The 21,940-nt window shown below is 38.3% G+C and overlaps 2 protein-coding genes across 2 annotated transcripts; one reads left to right on the forward strand and one right to left on the reverse strand.

Annotated features, from left to right (window-relative positions):
* Positions 1–2,206: 2,206 nt before the first annotated feature.
* cldn23.1 (claudin 23.1) lies at positions 2,207–4,502 on the forward strand. Its single transcript, XM_023265939.3, has one exon. It carries the CDS (start codon positions 2,303–2,305, stop codon positions 3,125–3,127), a length of 825 nt encoding a protein of 274 aa, XP_023121707.2. The 5' UTR covers positions 2,207–2,302; the 3' UTR covers positions 3,128–4,502.
* Positions 4,503–10,047: 5,545 nt separating this feature from the next.
* On the reverse strand, positions 10,048–17,234 carry LOC111565731 (fibropellin-1-like). Its single transcript, XM_023265942.3, has 4 exons — positions 17,033–17,234; positions 14,815–15,139; positions 13,792–13,861; positions 10,048–12,810 (listed from the first exon to the last, which is right to left on the reverse strand). The coding sequence occupies exons 2-3, from the start codon at positions 15,099–15,101 to the stop codon at positions 13,819–13,821; spliced, it is 330 nt and encodes a 109-aa protein (XP_023121710.1). The 5' UTR covers positions 15,102–15,139; positions 17,033–17,234; the 3' UTR covers positions 10,048–12,810; positions 13,792–13,818.
* Positions 17,235–21,940: the final 4,706 nt, after the last annotated feature.

Below are 21,940 nucleotides of genomic sequence, written 5' to 3' on the forward strand. Positions count from 1 at the left end.
ATAACTGTCCAGAAATGACCAATAGCACTACCATGGCTATGTGTGTGTATTTCAGGTGCAGAAACCTCAGGTGTGTGTGTGTGGGAGCTCATATCAGGAACAATGACTGCATAAATCATTAAAGCCTTTTTGACTTCAAGCAGAAATTCTGGCTTTCAAAACATGCCTTCCAACCTGCAGAGGAAACGTGAGTTTACAAACTCCCTGAAAATCTGTGTTTTCAAAGTTCCACCAAGAGGCTTCACATTTTCCTCATCTTAAATCAGGGGTGTCCAACATGCGGCCCGTGGGCCAAAAGCGGCCCTCCAGAGGGTCCAATCCGGTCCTCAAAGTGTAAAAATTCCAGAGAAGACATTAACTGCAGATTGTAAATTAGTAAAACTATAAATTTAAAATAATTTCTAAACCATGACAAGTTGTTTTGATCATATAATAAAATACTAGATTGTTCTTTTGTCATTTTGTGTCTCATTTTTGTAACTTATTGTCTTGTTTTTGTTCTTTTTTGTCTGATTTTTGTCATTTCATTTCTCGCTGTTGTCTCGCTTGTGTTTTTTTGTCTTATTTTGGTCATTTTGTCTTTTGCTTTATTCGTTGTTTTGTGTGTTGTTTTTGTCATTTTTTGTTTCCTTTTTGTCTTGCTTGTGTTTTTTGTCTATTTGTTGTCGTTTTGTTCCATTTTTGTCATTTTTTGTATCATTTGTGTCAATTTTTTTTTGTCATTTTGTCATTTTGATCATAAAGTAAAATCCTATATCATCAGTTCCAGATAGCTGTGACTAAAAGTTTTGTGTCTTTTTGTAGATAAACTGGAAGTTGTAATGTGTAAATGATAAACTGAGGCTGAATGTTGCTGAAATTGTACTGTTTTTTCTTGAGAAATATCAGGTTGTTCATGATGTTTTGTAAAAAGATAATACCTTAAATGTCAACATTTTCAGAATGTACTTTTTTGCACTAAAACAAAGGAAACGTGGAGTTCTGATAATTTATAGGTTATTATGCTGTGATTTTACTGGTCACTGGAGATCAAACTGGGCTGAATGTGGAACCTGAACTAAGATGAGGTTGACACTCCTGCTCTAAAGTGATGGAATTTCAACATTGCCCTGGTTTACTTTTGCATATTTCATACATTAACTGTGTGATCTCTCATGTGAAGGTTTGACTCGCATCAGTTCAACCCTGACGGCACATAAAGCCTCGTTTTTGTCTCTTGAAGGTCCAAGAAAATTAATCTGTGGAGGCCTTGGAGCTCCTCGCTAGTGGAATAACTGTGAAAGACCGACCTCGACCTTCTTACCCTCTGCTGGGAGGAGTATAATAGACAGACCCTATGAGAGCAGAGAGGGTGATTTTCTATGCCTTTGAGTGCATACATATCGCAATAACTCATTCATCTTTTTGTCGAATCTCAACATCAGCCCTCACTATATTTTAAAATACATGCAATTTTGTAATTTAATATTGAAGTAAATGGCTTTTTTGTGTTTTTCACACAAGTCTCATTTAACACTCAGTCATTTAAAATATACACCTTTTCCTGACTGTGTCACTGATTATCAAGCCTTTGGGGATTTTTTTAGTCAACAAAAGACTGAAAATGAAAATCCAGATATTTTGTGATCTGTGAAGGAAAATCTGCTATTAAACATGTGTACTTGTGGTTTATGTTTCAGACTGTGTTCTGAGTGCAGATACACTTTTATTCCATTGGAGTCAACTGGATCCATTGATCCATTTCACTCCTTTATTGCCATTAAAGACTGGCAGAGAGGATTGCATTTTAGTTTTAGCAGGTAAATAAAAGTTGTCAAGTCTCACTACGGTTTCTAGCAACTTTACCTGTCATTGAAAGTCTATATTTTCCTGATTTACTTTAGTTTCAGACAGAAAACTGGTGAAATTTTCTTGCTGAATATGGAAGTCCTGCTTTTATTTTGAAATATGAGAAAGCTGAAGATAAAAGGAGTTCTTACTGGGGAAAAAATCTCTGTCTTCTTGTTTTTTATCACGTTTGCATGACAAAAAGCCTCATCGAAACTCCCCCTCTGCACGTCTTTGCTGCTCCCGGTGAGGATGAGAAAAGCTGCAGTCTGTGCGCCACACCTGTCCGGTTTGGGGACTCTGGGTACAGGTGAGGCCGAAGCTCCGCCCACCAGCAGGTTTCAGTCGGACTTGTTTTTAAAGAGCAGCTGTCAAAACTCAGCCGCTCCTGTCGAAATTATTACTCAGCGTTTGGGAGCAAGAAGACACAACATCTTCATCTTCATCCTCAACAGCAGCAGCAGCAGCAGGAACCATGCCGAGACAAACCGCCCAGGAGTGGATCCGGACTTCTCTGCGGACTCCGGGCATCTTCATCTTCGGGCTGGTCATGGCTCCCTGCGGCTGGGTCCTGGACCTCACCGCCACCGTGGCTCCAAACTGGAGGACCCTGAACAGCCTCCCCGACAGCGCGCCCAATGAGTTCCTCCAGCAGGGCATCTGGGACATCTGCAGGGCCACCACCACCTCCACCACGGTGGAGTGCGGTGTGCAGGACACCACCTACTTCGGCAACCAGATCATCGAGGTGGCCCGGGGGCTCATGGTGGCCTCCCTCATCGTGACGCTCATCGGTCTGGCCGTGGCCATCCCCGGGATCCGCTGCTGGAGGGACCAGCCCAACTGGACGGTGGCGGGTCTGGGCGGGCTGCTCATCTTCCTGTCGGGCGTCATGACCATCATCCCCATCGCCTGGTACACGCACATCCTCACCGAGATCACCTCCGACTTTAATCTCACGGACGTGGAGGTAGGCTACTGCATCGTGCTGGGCTACATCGGCGGGATCTTCGAGGTGCTGGGCGGCTTCGTCATGTTCATCGGGATCTGCCGCTGCTGCGGAGGGAAGAACCGGGGCGAGAGGCCGGTGGAGGAGGTGGTGAGTCGGTTCAGGCAACCCAAGGCCGCGCCGAGACGCCTGGACGTGCCGAGCCTGAACCGGGCCAGGAGCAGCGCCAGCAGCGTCCCCTACTCCAAGGACTCCCTGGATGATGATGTGTCCTTCCCCCGGGCCAAGAGCCCCGCAGCCCGGTCAGCCAACACCTCCGTGAACGGAAGACCTTACGATGCAGACCTATGAGGAGCTGGAGACACAGGAGAGGACAATTTACTGAAGAGACTGTGAGTGGAAAACATTGTAGAGCAGGGGTGTCAAACTTATTCTAGTTCAGGTTCCACATTCAGCAAAATTTGATCTGAAACAACCAGTAAATTCACAGCATAATAACATATAAATAGCCACAATGGTTCCTTTGTTTTAGTGCAAAAAATGTTCACATTTAAGGAATTATCTTTTTACAAAACATTATGAACAACCTGAAATTTACGAAGAAAAATAAATTCAGTTGCAACAGCATTCAGCCTCAGTTTATCATTTCCACATTACAACTTCCAGATCACAGTTTATCCACAAAAAGGCACAAAACTTTTAGTCACAGCTATCTGGAACTGATGATATAGGATTTTACTTTATGATCAAAACGACAAAAAAAGACCAAAAATAACAAAGACAAGACAAAATATTACACGATTGAGACACAAAATGACAAAAAAAAAATGAAGCAAGCGACATGATTCTAAAGAAAAATAGACAAAAAAACCCAGAAATGAGACAAAAATGAAACAAAACGACAAAAACTTGAGACAAACATCAAAAGTCAGACAAAAACCAACAAAAACAAGACAAAATATTACAAAAATGAGACACAAAATGCCACAAATGAGACAGACGCAAAACGAAACAGCAAAGTGACAAAAAAAGCTGACAAAAAAGTTACAAAGAAACAAAAAATGGACAAAAATGAGACAAAAAAAGCAACAAAATGACAAAAGAACAATGAGCGATCTAGAATTTTATTGTCTTCTCTTTAATGTCTTTTTACACTTTGAGGGCCGGATTGGACCCTCTGGAGGGCCGCTTTTGGCCCTCGGGCCGCATGTTTGACACCCCTGCCTTAAATATTAAATGTAAACTCCGTCACATCATGAGGCCATTCATATTTAAAGTCTTCTATCTGTTCTAGAACAACGTGTTTGATGGAGGGACAGGTCCGTGGCTGCAGGTTAATGTGGCTCATTATGGCCTCAGCTTGATTATTATTAATTATTCTGTCATTGTGACACATTACAGGCCTCCACTAGTGATTTAATGATGATTATAATGAGAAAATGGAAGGAGTGTGTCATGAAGGACTTTGGAGAATGAAGAAAAACTGTTGTAAAATGGAAGTTTTGCTCCACTAGAGTTGTAAATATCCCTTACCTTTAAGGAAGCCTTTATTTTTCTGTACACATCAGCTAATGCAGACACGTCTTTTTTTAAAGCTCTATATTTATGTGAATACTGTGTTGTGAAGCACTTTACTGATGGACACAAGGCAAGTCGAGACGAACCTCCAGAAGAAGCACCCTGAAGTGTTTAATGTTGCTCTGTGATTAAATTTCCTAATAACATACGGCTCAGTTCCTTTTTTTTTAAACTTTCATATTTTACTGCAGAACACAGGAGTCTAGAAATGGCTTTGGTTATGATTCTGCAGAAAAAGATAAATATTTATAATAATACAATAGCTTTAAAGCAACAAATATACATCATAAATTAACATGCACATTGATTTTCTGGCTGTAATTAAAAGTATTCTAATAAAAATCTGTAACTCTAAAACAGTTTATGTAAAACTGAATCACCATAAATAAATTAATCAGGGGAAAACTGTATTTTTTACATTTTATTCTCTTACAAAAATACATTTCTTTACTCTTGCGGCCACCAAAAAATATTGTTCCCTTCTCTGAAAAAAATCCAAAAATTCAGCAAAAAATTCCCCAAATTTAGAAAAATTTGCAAAACCTCCGGGAAGAAAATTCCAAAAATTCTTTAAAAGTTTCCCTTAAAAAATTATTTTTTAAAAAAATCCCCAAATTTGGCAAGAAATAAAAATTCAAAATATCAAAAAGAAAATAAAAGAAAAATAAATATTTTCAAAAAATTAATAGAAATCTTCCAAAAAAAATCCTAAAAATATCTAAAGTGATTACATATATATCAGTAAAAGTTCTAATATTTTCTCTAAGAACATTCGGGAAAAAATCTTTTTTCTGAACGTTTTTAAAGAAATTTTTTTTTAACATTTCTTTTTTTTCCACCAAAAAATGTGCAAAAATTTCCCAAAAATGTGGAAGTTTTCACTGTGAAAAAAATTTTTTTTCTCCACATTTTCAAACTTTAAAACAGGTCAACACGAGGGTTAATTGAAAAATGCACATCAATATTGTAATTTTTGCATTTATTTCTCAAAAGAATAATTTTTTTTCACAGTTAGATGTACATATTGTTGTGCTGGTGTAAAAAAATAGTTTGTAGCAGTCAAATTGATGCACTTTTATGTGAATAATGGACGTATGCTTTAATATTTGACAGCTAAATAGCTAAAAATACATATATGTAATGTTAAATACACAAACTCTTGTGCTGCTGATGAAAAAATGCTGTAATATTTATAATAGGTTGCACAAACTTTGCTTTATATGGTATTTTCATGTAAATTTTAAAGTTGTTTTTTTTTTACAGTAAAATATAGCATGAAGCACGTTTTTTAATTGTAAAATCAACACTATCAATACATTTCCTTACCTTAAATGTAGAAAATGTTTTACCGTAATTGTAGGACAGCATTCTGGCAACAACAGATGCCGGAATTTTACTGTAAAAAAAACTTCTTTATGTGGAACTACATTGCTTTGTGCCAAACCTAGAGATGGACAAAAGAAAACTCATTATTCACGCTGTTCCAACACAAACACAGAGAGAGAGACTGGCTGCACATTACAGTCATAGTTTACTTCCTTTCTTCCACCCAGTTCACTGTGTTCACCTCGTAAGCATACAGACGATGCAGTCTGACCGGTTGGAGAGGTTGCTTTTTTACGCATCTCGTCCAACAAGATTATCTCTTCTGTTCAAACTGCTGTGAAAAGAGGCGATGCTGAAGAGAACTGTGGATCCTCGTATGTCTCCTGGAAACAAATCGGCTCCTAAGAAATCCCAAAGCATCTCTGAAACACCACAACAGCTGAATTAGATGGAGAGTAGAATGCTTTTTAGATCCCATTTTATGCAGTCTGAGGGTCCAACACATATTAATACACTGTAAAAACAAACAAACATACAAACAAACTGTGAAACCATGACGGTAAAAATCTGTAAACTCTAAAACAGTTTGATGCAGTTTATGTACAACTGAATCACCGTTTTTTCTCTTGAAAAAATACATTTACCAACTGTTGCACAGTTTTTAATGGAAAAAAATGCCACAATATGTAGAACAATACTGGAATTTTTGCATTAAATTCTTGAAAAGAATACAGTTTTTCCCAGTTAAATGTACATATTACATATTATTACATATATTGTGCTGCAATATTTATAACAAGTAACATGGTAATTTCTGCATTTATTACATGCTAAAAAAAAGACAGTTTATCGGTCAAATTAATGTACTTTTGTGTTAATAACAGACTTATGTTTTAATGTTTATGACAGCTTTAACCACAGTTATTGCCAAAAATACATATATTTAGGTTAAATAAACTAACTGTTGTGCTGATGATGGAAAAATGCTGTAATACTTATAAGTTACACAAACTCTGTTTTATATGGCATTTTCAAGTCAATTTTAAATTTTTTAAAGGTTAAAATTGTTTTTTTTACAGTAAAATATGTAATGAAGCAAGTTTTTTTTAACCCTTAAAATCAACAGTATCAATACATTTATTCACTGTAAATGTAGAAAATGTTTTAGAGTGTGATTTTCTAATTCTAGCAGAAGATTTTTTAAAAAAAATAAATAAATTGGCTTCATTCCAAAAAAGTTCGAATCTTTAAAATTTTACAGTATTTTTCCATCATCAGCACAACAGTTAGTGTATTTAATGTTTAATATATGTATTTTTAGCATGACATACATGTAAGAATTGCATTTCTAGCTGTCATAAATATTAAAGCATATGTACGTTATTAAAATCAATTTTATCACTACAAACTATATTTTTTACATGAAATAAATGCAAAAATCATCATGTTATTTCTTGTAATAACCTGTAATTATGCATTGATCAGGTGCAAAAGAATCACTTTAACCCTCGTGTCGTCCTGTGGGTCAAAATTGACCCGTTTTAAAGTTTGAAAATGTGGGAAAAAATATATTTTCACAGTAAAACTTCTGATGTCCCCATTTTCAACATATTTGGGAAATCTTTGAACATTTTTTGGTGGAAAAAAAGAAATGTTAAAATGTTTCTTTAGAACATTCACAGAAAAATCGAAATCCAGCGAATTTTGCTGGATTTTGGTAGATTTTTTGTGAATGTTCTTAAAGAAAATAGAAGTTTTACTGATATATATACAATAATACAATTCAATGACTTTATTAATCCCTGAAGGGAAATTCAATTGTCTGGTCTCATCTGTTTACTTTTGAATTAAATAGTCTGATTGCTGATGGTAAGAAAGATTTTCTGAATCTTTCAGTCCTGCAGGGATAGGAGCTGTTCACCAATGTTTCGTTGTTCATTGAGGCAGATGTGAAGTGGATGATCCAGGTTTGTCAGAATGGCCTCCATCTTTCTAAGTGCATGTCTCTCCATCTCATCCTCCAATGAGTTCAATCTGATTCCACAGAACCAGCTTTTTAATCAGTTTGTTCAGACACCTTGCATCCTTGTTTTTTATACTGCCTCCCCAGCAGACTGCAGCATAAAACAGGACACTTGCTACCACAGACTGATAAAACATCTGCAGCATCTTACTGCAGATGTCTAATGATCCAAGTCTTCTGAGGCTAAAAAGTCGGCTCTGGCCCTTTTTATAGATGAAGTCTACATTTTTAGACCAGTCCAACTTATTATCCAGGTGGATACCTAAATATTTATACGATGTCACCACGTTGATGTCCACGCCACAGGTGTTCGCTGGCTGGGCTGAAAAGGGGGTTTGGATCTGCAGAAATCAATGATCATTTCCTTTGTCTTTGAGGCGATGAGTAGCAGGCAGTTTTTGTGACTCCAGTCACTGAAGGCAGTTATCAGATCCCTGTATTCAGCTTCATGTCCATTTCTGATACATGCCATGATAGCAGTGTCATCAGAGTATTTCTGAATGTGGCAGGACTCAGTGCTGTATCTGAAGCCTGATGTATACAGTGTGAACAGGAATGGAGCCAAGACTGTTCCTTGTGGAGCCCCAGTACTGCTCATTAATGTCCCAGAATCACAGTTCCCCAGCCTGACAAACTGTGGCCTTCCTGTCAGGTAATCTATGATCCAAGAAACACAGGAAGGATCCACTCCCATCTCAGTGAGCTTGTCTTTGAGTACGGTACGTTGGATGGAGTTGAATGCGTTTGAAAAATCAAAGAACACGATTCTCACATAAACTCCAGGTTCCTCCAGATGAGACAGGGCACAGTGAAGCATGAAGAGGATGGAATCATCCACTCCAATGTGTTCTTTGTATGCAAACTGCAAGGAATCAAGGTTGTCTTTGACCTCAAGCCTCAGTAGGCATAGAATCAGCTGCTCCAGAGTTTTTATGATGTGTGAGGTAAGGGCAATAGGTCTGTAGTCATTTAGTTCAGCCGGACATTTGATTTTTGGTACCGGTACAATACAGGATGTTTTCCATAGAGCAGGCAGCTGTAGCCAGTTGTAGACTCAGGTTGAAGATCCTGTGGAGACGTTGACACAGTTGTGCAACACTTTAAGTCTTTAAGCAGAATTGGACACACACCATCTGGACCAGCTGCCTTCCCAGAGCAAAGTCTCTGAAGCTCCAGCATCAGCCCTGTCTCTGTGACAGAGCAGGTTACAGGTGCTAGAAGGGAAGTGGATGCAGCTGTGGAGACATGTGTAGGAGACGGAGGAGGAGAAGATGGAGCTATAGTGGGGATTTCCATATGTTGAGGAGAAGCAGGAGGAGCAGCAGCAGTGGAAGTAGGTGTATGGAATCACTTTAGATATTTTTAGGATTTTTTGGGAAGATTTTTACTCATTTTTTGAAAATATTTACAAGAATTTTCTTGTCAAATTTGGGGGATTTTTTAAAATAAAACTTTTGAGGGAAACATTTAAGGAATTATTGGAATTTTCTTCCTGAATGTTTTGCAATTTTTCTGAAATTTGGGGAACTATTTTTGCTGAATTTTTAGATTTTTTTCAGACAAGGAAACAATATTTTTTGATGCCTGTAAATGAGGACAACAGGAGGGTTGAATGAGGAGTTAGTAGAGGACTAGTGATGAAGATCAATGTGACCTTTTCCAACCCAATTTCAAGAACGTTTGCTTTTTCCAGAGCACCTGTTAGTAACTCAGTCCTTCCACTAAACATTTCTAGTCTCTAATCCAAAAACACTTTTTGTGTCAAACTTGACAAATTTCCTCCACAGCTGCAGAAAATAGAATTTCTCAATCAAATATACTCCAATAAATCTATTACTCTGTATGAAGTCAGTGGAGTTCTGCTTCATTAAGTTAACATTCTGTTTACTATAATTTGTTTGCTCTTCCTTCCATAAAACAAACATGCAGACTCTTGTCATGAACAGGAAAACAGGCGACGTGGTGTCGCCCTCATGGCAGATCTCTCGGTTCCTTGTTGGATCAGATACATGTTTTCTCACATGACAAACAAAAAATATCGTGAGCTTTGACAGCCGATTCAGAATCTGGTTCCAGTTGAGTTTAGTAAACACTGGGGCTGATACTATCATGTCAGAGGTTCCACATGCAAAATGCACAACACAAACACACAACGTCTGCAGCAGAAATACACAATGACACCCTGCAGCACAAACTGAACACCTGAATAAAGAGCAGCAACCTGCAAAACCTTCATCTGAAGTATTCTGTAGCACCAAAACAAGCAAAATTTCTGTAAAAACAGACTTTATTTGTATGAAACTGTGTGCATTTATACAAAAGTTTTATATAAATCATTTCTCAATTTGGGTTTTTGTACATTTTATTTGAAAACTACAGAAAAGTGATAATAGTATATTTAAAAAACTGAATTAAATACAGTTGCTCGGTGTAAACAGTGTGCATGTAAAGTACAGTGAGGCATTATTATCTTCTGTCTATATGATTAAAAAGTCTACATGTCAGTGAAATAAACAGACATTAGAAAATACAGCAGGAGAAACGAGGTCAAAGATCCTCAACCGAAACAAAAGAATAACCTCCACGTTGTAATTATAGAGAAAAATCCTGGTAAAGCACAATTAAAACAGTCTGGCTTACACTCAAACATTCCTAACCCGAGAGGAATTTTCAAATGAAGCAAAGCAGGAAAACATGTTTTGGTTTCAGTTGGCAGACAGACAGAATCTCATTCTCTGCAGAAAAACTCCTTTACTTTCTTTGTCTTGTTACTTTATTCTACCTGCACTTCATTTTTCAGCACCAAACACACTGAATATTGTGTGTAGCAGAGCTGAAAATTAACAGCCAAGTCCACACTTTGTTGATCCACTGACAGCTTTTTAAAGGAATGCCTTCTTAGAACTCATTAATGGAGTTTTGTCTTTGGTGTTTTGTCATCCTGACTAATCACTTCTGAGCAGAGCGACAAATTATCCCGCAATCCGTTCACACGCACAACCGCACACAGTCGCTCATTTGTCCGACACTCATCATTTTCTACCGCTCAGCTTCCAAAAGTACACATCAGCGTGTTAATGTAGTGTAGTTACATGAACAGCCGTGTAAAACAGCAACACAAAAACAAAAAGTGTCGATGTTTGTGGTTTTCAGCAGGCATGTTAGCAGTGATTCAGTCAGCAGAGTAGAGAAGAAATAGACAAAAGAGCAGAGAAAAGCACCGAACACTGGCTAACACACAGAGTAGCCTGTAGATTAGTGACATGTAGCTTTGATTCTGAGACATCTACACAGTTACAGAGGTTTATCAGATATAAATGCATGAATAATAATCATTCTGCAAGCCGAAATTCAGACTGCATGAGGGATGTTTCAGAAGCTCAGCTTAAAATCTGCTTCCACCACTCATAGCGTCGATACAGAATGTTTGAAAACTGGACAGAATTGTGCCAATTTAGACTGTTCAAAAGTTCAGGGTCACTTAGAAAAGTCCTTAAATTTGAAAGAAAAGCAGTTTTTTTTCAATGAAGATAACATTAAATGAATCCAGTGTAGACATTGTTAATGTGGTAAATGACTATTCTAGCTGGAAACGGCTGATTTTTAATGGAATATCTCCATAGGGGTACAGAGGAACATTTCCAGCAACCATCACTCCTGTGTTCTAATGCTACATTGTGTTAGCTAATGGTGTTGAAAGGCTCATTGATGATTAGAAAACCCTTGTGCAGTTATGTTAGCACATGGATAAAAGTGGGAGTTTTCATGGAAAACGTGGAATTGTCTGGGTGACCCCAAACTTTTGAATGGCAGTAATCTGTTTTCATCAGAGCTAAAGGAAGGCAGTGATGTACAGGTGCTTTTCAGGTAAGAAAATTAAAGACAGGATCAGTTTGAAAGAGGAGAAGAAGAAATGCTTCCTAAACAAACCCAGAGTCTCACAAGGGCCTAAAAGCAATAATATGAAAAATCAGCAACTACATAACTACACCTGTGGAATAAAACCACATCCTTCTCGTAAAGTGCATATATATATTGAATTAAGTCATCATTAAAAAAAAAGCACAAAATTAAATCAGTTAAAACATTCTGGCTTACTTATAAAAATCAATTGCCATGGAAACATCTAAAGTCCGTCTACTTATAGTTTTCAACAGCCGTATAAACTTACTCCTGTTAAGTATTAAAACATGGAAGAAGGGAAGTTGCTGCTCCATCACAGTGAAGACTATTTTACTAAAATGCAGCCAGTGTTAGAGGAAATTATCAGTTTCTGTGGAAACAAGAAATGTGATCAAAGCAGCAAATTCTGAATGAAGTATGGACAGATCCTGACGTTTGTTTCTGCAAATTCAAACTGCAAACAACACAGTCATTTAATCTATAAAAGTCTGTTTCAGAGAAGAATTCAGTCAGTGAGCGGACAGTCAATGGAAACATCTGTACAAATGACTAAATACAGGAAAAACTAAAGATTTTTTCCTAATTTCATGCTGTGTGTTGCTAGTAGCACAAACAATATACTGACATCTGCTTAAAGGCTCTCGTGGTCTAAAAACTGAATATCCAAAATCCAGCTTTATGAAGTGGCAGTGACATCCAGATGCATGTAAACCTGTAAACCACTCACTACTGCCTGGTTAAGTGAACTGCCTGAGAGCTCTGGAGGGATGTACAGATGCTGACATGTTACATTCATGCCATCTGCTCATATTAAACCTGTGCATGAGGATATAATTTAGTGTTATATCTTATTATCATTGGATGATGTATAAAAACAGTGAATTTGTGTCACTGCTAAACAGTCTGTCTCTTACAGTAGTTGTTAAACTTTTAGGAGTTGAGAGTTGAGAGCAGTTCAGAGTCTGAAAGCAACAAACTGACCCGATGTTCGAATCGCATCGGTTCGTCAGGTCAGTGTTTGAGTCTCTGGGATGCTGCAGCAAACAGGAAGCCACTCAGTAGAAGTCACAAGTCAGCCATCAAGGTAGAGAAGGAGATCTGCTTCTCTTTTTGCAAGATTCACACTTAAATGGTGCTGTTAAACACTGGAGAGGAACGCAGATGGAAGCTCAATGGTATCATTGTTCACAACATCATGGTTGACCTGGACAAGAATGAGAGGAATTATTTCAATGGCTGAGGGGGTTAGAAGCACCGTGGTCTAACCCACAAAAAATCCTAACTCAGTTTTATATCATTTCTGGTCTAGATTTTGTGGCAAAGCGGTCTAACCCACAACCCAAATGCAGGAGGTCCTTAACTTATGTTGGAGTTCCGTTCCTACAGTGTGGCGTGGGTCAACTTTCGCCGTAAGTCGGAACTTTGGTGAAAATGTAAAAAAAGCCGTTACGTGCATCACGATATCGATCAGTTTACATCTTTGTACAACTACAGTAACGAAAACAGTCATTAGCTCACACTGAAACACAACTCGGTAAGAAAATACCCACAAAAATGCAAAGAAAGCCGTCTTATAGCGCCGCGTGACGACGCGGAGTGGATGAATACTGTACATGCAGTATTCATCCGCTCCGCTCGCCAACTAAATCAACTGAACCAGTTCAGATATAACAACGAAACGCCGTAGGTTAAACCGAGGACCGGCCTGTAATCAATTATAACATAATGATGAAACGACATAAGTCGAGGTCGTCGTAAACCAAGGACCTCCTCTACAGTGTTACAGTGCTGCTTCAAATGTTAGACCATTCTTGAAAACATAAAATTTTCAACCCATTTTTCCCAAAATCTACAAGTGGGTTAGACCACTCTGCCTCCAAACCCTTCTGCTAGACTTTTAAAAAAACTGCATTTTGGAGAATGTAAACATAACTTTTGTTTAGTTTGCAAGAAAATTCCACAGGGCATGTGCATAGTACTATATTAGCTCTGGATGTTTGTAAGTAATGGAATCCTTTTGTAAACGTTTTCTCAAAAAAACGTAAATAATGCTTACTGTAATGTAGTTATATTATACAATTAATTACCTACAGTATATGTCTATACCATTTCATTTGATTTGCAGGTCATTGTTTTCCAATATGGAATGTTTTTATGGATTAAATGTCTCCAGCCACATGCCTACCTCAGATATAGTTGAGATTTGTGCCCATCAGACAGCGATGTTGTAGCCATGTTTTGCTGCCAGATGTCTCCTGTTGACACACAAAAGTTTAGGATTATAATTTTTCCATTTTCTTATCTCATTGTTGATAACGATGAATGCATGAGAGGTGAACAAACCTGAATCACAACTACGCTTATTATTCATGCTGATATGTATTTATGTTAACGTTTGCCAGGAAATGGCTCCCAGAGGATAATAACAATAGTTTTACAATCTGGGAGGCAGTTAATTGCCTCCTTTTTGAGAATGACATGAGAGGATTACAGTCTGTATGTTACCTGGAGTTGCTAGGTTTCGCCCAACTTTTTGCCAAGAAACAGTTTCATCAGCCAAATACTCAACTTTCTGAACAGAGGCCAGAGTGTTAGGTAATGACAAGCATCAACCTTCAAGACTGAAAGATGAAGTCAATGCAGAAAAACTGCAGTTCCACAAACGGCCACTTGAGGGCAACTTCAACAGCAAATTCTATCCTCACAGACTCCCATGTTAAAACGTTCAACTATACAGCAAATGTAAACATGTTCATAGCGTGGTACAATTATGCCTTTGGTCTCTATAGCTAATTTCCCCATTCATGAGAACTGTACAGGTGATAAAAATGTATTTATCTAAAAAAAACTGTATTAAAGCTTGAAGACCATCTTAGTCCATGACTCAGAGCTCCACTTCGACTCCATCTCTTTGCTCATTTTAGACAGGAATTAGAATAAGTCATGCAGACCCACTGAGCTACAAAACCACTGTCCAGGCAACCTCTGGATTTAGCTCTAAACATTACTTTTCATTTACATTATTTTCACATCTGCAAGCACTCTGGTACACTCAGTGTTCTGTCCCAACAAAGCAGAAGGTTTAGCTAGTGTACTGCATGGTATCTAGTCTAGCTATGGGGAAAACAAGTGATCACAATGTCCCAACTCACTTCCTGATAATAACACCTGGTAAAGCTTGTGACAACATTCTGTAATACTTTGGTACCTTCTATTTTTCTTCTGTCTCTGCCTCATCTTGGCGAGGATGAAGGCCAGGATCAGCAGCCCGATGATGACGGCGATCACGCTCAGGGTCAGCGGCAGACTCAGTGCCCCGTTGACGGTGTCTTCGCAGAATTCGCCCCGGTAGCCCAGATGACAGTCGCACACCAGATCGGTGCCGCCACCCGGAGGAGGAACGCAGTCACCGTGGCTGTTGCACTGAGTCTCCTCACAGGTCGGCAGGCTGAGGTCGATGCCTCGTGGTTGGAGATTAGGAACAGGGGTGTCCATTGTAGAAGAGGGAGTGGAGGGAAGGAAGGAACAAAACACTGGAAGAGAAAGAGAAGTAGTGAAAAGTGGAAGGAGAATAGGAGAAGGAAACGATGAATGTGTGGACAAGACACACCCTGAAACACAATAAGGCTCAGACAAGACGCAGAGCTGGAAGAGATGTTTGGCCAAACAAGTCTGGAAGAGTGTTTTTAGAACTCCTCCTTAAAGACAAATAAAAGTTCTGTTACGACAAACTAGTAATTTTAGTCACTCACTAAACAAAGTAGAACTTGGTTTAGACCAGGGGTGTCAAACATGTGGCTCGTGGGACGACTTTGTAAAATATAAAAATTCCAGAGGAGACATTAACTGCAGATTGTAAATTTGTAAAACTATTAATTTGTAATAATTTCTAGACCATGACTGGTTGTTTTGATCATAAAGAAAAATACTAGATTGTTCATTGTTCTTTCGTCGTTCTGTGCCTCGTTTCTGTCATATTTTGTCCTGTTTTTTTTTGTTCTTTTGTCATGTTTTTTTTGTCTGACTTTTGTCATTTGTCTGATGTTTTTGTCATTTCTGTGTTTCCTTGTCTCGCTTGTGTTTTTTGTCTCATTTTTGTCATTTTGTGTTTCGCTTTATTCATTGTTTTGTGGCTAGTTTTTGTTGTTTTGTCTTTTTTTGTCTTACTTGTGTCATATTGTATCTCATTTTTGTCATATTTTGTCCTGTTGTTGTTGTTTGTTTTGTCATTTTTTGTCTGACTTTTGTCGTTTTGATCATAAAGTAAAATACTATATTGTTCATTTCCAGATAGCTGTGACTAAATGTGTTCCTTTGTAGACATTCTGATCTGGAAGTTGTAATGTGGAAATGATAAATCGAGGGTGAATATTTTTGAAATTTAGCTTATTTTTCTGAATAAATTTCAGGTTGTTCATAATATTTTGTAAAAAGATAATTCCCTAAATGTGAACATTTTCAGAATGTACTTTTTGCAATAAAACAAAGGAAAGATATGGAGTTGTGGTTATTTATAGGTTATTATGCTCTGGTTACTGTAGATCAAATTGGGCTGAATGTGGAACCTGCACTAAGATGAGTTTGACAACCCTGGTTTAGACGTAACAATGAAATATATGTGTGTCGATGATGAAGATAAGTGACTTCAATTTAAAATGGACCTCTTCATTCTGTGAAATTTAGAAATCATGTTAATTTTATTGATGTTCAATGTCACAAACTCTACTTTTGCGTAGATAAAACAACAACAAAAACAACAGATTATAAGTAAGGAGATTAAATTTCACCGCTCACACATGGAACTGTATGCTGCTTGTATGGCGATGTGGCGCCCCACCCTCATTTTACTTTAAAATGATCACATACAAATGACCCCAAAAAAACATAACAACCCAACTGCAGTTTCATGTGCACAAAACAAACTGAACATTGCAGCATGTGTACAAAAAAAGAATAAAATTAAATTTTACTGGCAATATTTACTGCACAACGACATATGTTTTGAAGCTGGAATGTGATTAAATGTACGGCATTTACTTTAAAAAAAAGTGGCATTTGTTTATTTAGTTATGACACTAGTTCTATTTTTTCTTAGACTGACCTCCTGAATAAATACAAAAGCACAGTGTAACGCATTCTGAATCACCAAAGACACTAAATTAACTCCTAAACAAAGTGTTGCTTCACGGCTGAATTTACAAAAACAGACACTGTTCGTGGTGAGGTTACTGCAGAGAATAAAGAGACAAGACTTTTCTGATAAATAAGCGGTGATGGGGAAGCTATTCCACTTATCAAAGCATCTCGTTGTTCAGGTTTCTCACCAACACGGCGAGGTTGAGTTCTACTCTGGTTTCAGGGAACTCAGGCAGAGTGGAAAACAGCACTGCAAATATTGCAAGAAAAAATGGAAAACATGTACTCACAGAAGCAAAGATTTTAACCCTGGTGTCCTAAAAATGTACGCCGTGGAGTTGAAACTTCCAGGTGCTGGTGTGTATGTTAAAGGTCCTGTGAAAAAGTTCCTCTTTCAGTGGGGGAATCTGTAACAAAAGGAAGGAGGGAAGAGGAAGAAAGCCGAGACCTGTGAATACCTGCCTGCTTCCCCCCCTCTATAAACACACATAACATCACCTCCTCCCTCTGGCTTATCTGTAAATGGGCTGAGTCATTTACTCCTGCTCCCACGAAATAAGTCTGACAACGATGTGGCAACTTCACATTTCAGAAGGTGAACTAATTGGGACTTGACTCACACTGACTCATGAAAATGAACAATGTGACACCCCTGGGAAAATTTAATTTCACTGTGCAGCACCTTTGACACAACGGCCCCTAAAATAAACCGGCTAATTAAAGAATAACACTGAAGCTAGGAGCAGACATATGCTCACCTGAAGTCTGTTTTGTTGGAATACAGTAGGTGTGTTTGCCACAGCAGTGGGGGAAGGAAGGAGGAGGAAGCAAGTTAGAACAGGATTTAGCTGGAAAGAACCAACAAGACTGATAATACACTGGCTGTGTTACAGATCCATTTAGGTAGTCGGACTGGGCAACAAATTTGAACAAAACCGGTTGTAAATGTCACAATTACATTCTGGAAAAAATACATCTATTTAACCTAGATTTAGTATTATCAAACCCTTTTTGATATCTTACCCTGTAGCCCAGGGATGTCAAACTCATCTTAGTCCAGGTTCCACATTCAGCCCAATTTCATCTCCAGTGGACCAGACGAGTCAAAATCACAGCATAATAACCTATAAATAACCACAACTCCACATATTTCCTTTTAAAATTATACGTTTTGAAAATTTTCACATTTAAGGAATTATCTTTTTGCAAAACATCATGAAAAACCTGAAATTTCTTCAGAAAAATAAATTAAATTTCAACAACATTCAGCCTCAGTTTATTATTTCCACATTACAACTTCCAGATCATAGAGTGTCTACAAAGGAACACAACATTTAGTCATCTGGAACTGAAGAATATAGTATTTTACTTTATGATCAAAATGACAAAAGTCAGACAAAAATGAGATAAAAAGGAAACACAAAACGACAAAAACATGAAACAAGCAAAAGTCAGACAAAAAAACAACAAACAAGACAAAATATTACAAAAATGAGACACAAAATGAAAAATGAACAATCTAGTATTTTACTTTATGATCAAAACAACTTGTCATGGTCTAGAAATTATTTTAAATTTATAGTTTTCCTAATTTACAATCTGCAGTTAATGTCTTCTCTGGAATTTTTACACTTTGAGGGCCGGATTGGACCCTCTGGAGGACCGCTTTTGGCCCACGGGCCTCATGTTTGACACCCATGCTGTAGCTTAGTGCATTTTATGGTTTGACATGATATTGTGCTGCTGTAACTGCTCATTACTGACTCGTAACAAACACAAATTAGTCCAGACAAATCACAGTCATCAGGCTGTGGTTATTGCAGCACAGCTGCTCAGTAGCCTGCTGTGTTGTTGTCTCCTCTGAGTTCACAAACTGACTCTCAGATGACTCAATCAAGGAATGTATTCATCTTTATGCATAAATTAATCTATAGTAGGTCTCTAAATACTGCAAGATTTTCAGCACTTTTCTTACTTTTCAACTTCCATGTTGAAATGAAAACAGATTCTTACAAAGTAATGTCAATCAATTAAACATTTAACATGTAAAATCAGTGACCGTATAGTACTCACCCCTTTTAAAATGCAAAGCATGGTGGTTGCAGCATCATGTCGTCGAAATACTCCTCAGCAGCGGGCCCCAAAAGACTTGTAAAGGTAAGGTTAGGTAATGATGACAACAAAGGATTAAGAAATCAAGGGAGGACAACCTGGTGGAGAGGTTTTCCAGCAAGACAATCCAATAAAGAATTCAGCTGAAGCTACACAGAAATGGTTTTAAGACAACAAGGTGGACGTTCTGGAGTGGCCCAGGCAGAGACTAGACCTTAATCCAATGGAGAATTTGTGGCAGGACTTGAAAAGAGCTGTTTGCTCATGCACCCTGTGTAACCTCACAGAGCTTTAGCAGTTTAGCAAAGACGAATGGTGTAAAACTGCAGCGTCCAGATGTGCACGGCTGATTGAAAGCACACGGCCTCAAAGATGCATCGACTAAACATATTTTTAATTAGCTGACGCTTTGAAAAGATAAAAAAAAAAAAATCATACTGACCTCATTTAATGTTGAACAGCAACAAAAGGTGGTGAATAATCTTGATAGGTGCTGTATGTGGAGTACACGGCAGTGAGGAGACCACAAGGCAATCAGAACATATTGAAGGTTTTACATATCCAATCTGGCCTGGAATTGCCCTGGGATCTCCCAGTAGCGCCCTTAAGAGGGTGAGTAATCACTATGTCAGTAAAGCCTGGGTTAGTAATGAAACAGACAGCTGTAAAGTGTGCACCAAACATACCCATTACATGTCTACAGTCAATACTGTTACTCTGCTAAAAATAAATACTCCTGAGACACATGAAGCCGAGGAAGTCGCAGCTTTGATCGAGAGAGAAGATGGTGAAGATAAGATAATGTAAGAGTCTGAGAAGGAAAAATATCTGCCAAAGCATGACAACACAGAGCTGGCATCTTGGCACCAACAATGCAATGACATTCAATTCAAGTTACAGTTATCCAATAAATTTAACAAGATAAAATATGTAACATGCAAAACGCCTACTCTAAGGCTCATTATGCTCAGCTAAAGATGTGTTAATGATACCTTGCTTTATTTTCACTGAAGAAATAGCACAGGTGTTGAGGTTGAATCTTGATCCAAGTATTCAACTGCTGTGCCATTTCCACTTCTTAAAATGTGCAACTCTTACTTCATAAACAAAGAAATAACTTTGCTTTCTTGTGTTCTCATAGAACATATGTGGCGAGCGTCTGTTAGCTTTAGCCTAGCATAAATACAAGGATCAGCTAGCCTGGCTCTGTACAAAGGTGAAATAAATATCCAACTGCTAGCAATGTTAAAGGTCACCAGTTAATTTAAACATAAGATACTTGTGCTCCAAACAAGAAAGATGCACACTCAATGAAAGACCTAGGATCCCTGACCCACCACTATACACACCAACGAGCAGTGATTCCTAACATCTCTGGGGGTCATCAGGTGGAAACCTCCCTTCAACGGTGTTTCACCTACTTAGTCCCACAACACCTCCAGGAGGCTAGGATGAACTCTGGCGTCCCAGATTCACCCCCCTAGTGCCAGTTCACACAGCTCCGACACAATCCAAACAGCACTGCCACGTTCAACTGACCCAGGCCTGTTTAGGAGATGCTCCAGGTAGTGACCAGTGCTGATGCTACCAGTTAGCCAGCGCAAGATGCTGAGTACCTCGTGCCAACTGCTAAAAAGTGAAGAAACTATACATATAGACTCTCCAAACCTGCTATTGCTAACTCCAAATGCTAATGCTAGCTGCAAGACTACTACAATGTCAAAAACAAACTTACTGCTGACGAAGAAACTACAGGGTGGGCCATAAGTTTCAATACAAAGGAAAATGTAAAATGTATATATTTTTATGTTTCAGATACCCCAGAAGATGTGTTTGACGCTATCTTTGGGGGCACTTGAATGCCATGGTGTATCAGGTGAAGATACGAGACATAAATCATCTCAAGGAACGTATCACCAACACCATTACAAGCAGAACTTCAGCTGCGCTAATACAAGTTCATCAGGAGTGGAAAACGCGTATTAATATGTGTTTTTGAAACAATTGTAATCGTATAGAGCACACTGCATAAATAAAAATGGTTGTCCAACATAAAATGTTTATTTTTCCTATGTATGGAAACTTATGGCCCACCCTGTATACAAGCCAGGTTACCAAACTTGCTAGTGCTACATGCTAATGCTAACTGCTAATTGCTAAAATACTTCACTACTTCAGCCACTTCAGCTCAAGCTCCAAGCTTAAGAGATTTATTCTCAAAGCCAAAATGTCCAGCAATTTACCATCAAACATGGAAGTTACATGCTGGTCACTTCTGACCTGGCAACGACATAATGCAGCTCCCACTCTGCTAGCTAAGTTAGCATCCTGTTGACAGCATCATTTTCCCCTGCCATTTTCCCACAGACTTCATAAACAACATATCAGTGACTGTAATAGGTTTTAGAGAAGTAAACCACTGGTCCATTATTGTCATTTTTTATGCTAAGCTAACCAGCTGCTGGCTAAAGCCACATAAGTGAACAAGCATATTTCTAGCAATTTTGAAATATTCTTTTACATGACTTTTTTCACTCTTCAGTGTTTTATGCTTGCCTATGTAGTTTTCTTGACTTCAGAGGAAAATACAGTTTTCACAGCCGTGATTTTGAAGGAAACGGCAGGTAAGAACAGGTGTTACTAATATTAATGAAGGCTTTCCACCTACACTGAACGTCATGTTCATTCATGTGTTCAGTAAAATCTGTGTTTACCGTTTCATGTCAAAATGACTCGACTACACTGCATCGACAAGCACTTTATTATCAGTCTGAAGTCTTAGTAAAATCGGTGTTTGAGATACGAGAGTTATTCAGGCAGCGTTGTTAACATGATCAACAGCTGAACCTTGTGTTTGCTTTCTCAGGCGTGAGGTGGAGTCAAAAGGATCAGGTACGACTTCTGTTAATCTGTCCACACACACCTCAACGCCCACACGTGCATTTTTTCAGTTGAAGGTAGATATTTATCGATTGCAACAGCTCAGTGAACCGTCTATCACTTTTTAAAACTTGTTTCTTCTATGTGGCTGGATCAAGTCTGGATGATCGACAGGTGGAAGAGGATCTTTCATGATTTAAGTTTAA

The sequence above is a fragment of the Amphiprion ocellaris genome, chromosome 17, assembly GCF_022539595.1.
Source record: "Amphiprion ocellaris isolate individual 3 ecotype Okinawa chromosome 17, ASM2253959v1, whole genome shotgun sequence".
In the NCBI taxonomy this organism is placed as follows: domain Eukaryota; kingdom Metazoa; phylum Chordata; class Actinopteri; family Pomacentridae; genus Amphiprion; species Amphiprion ocellaris.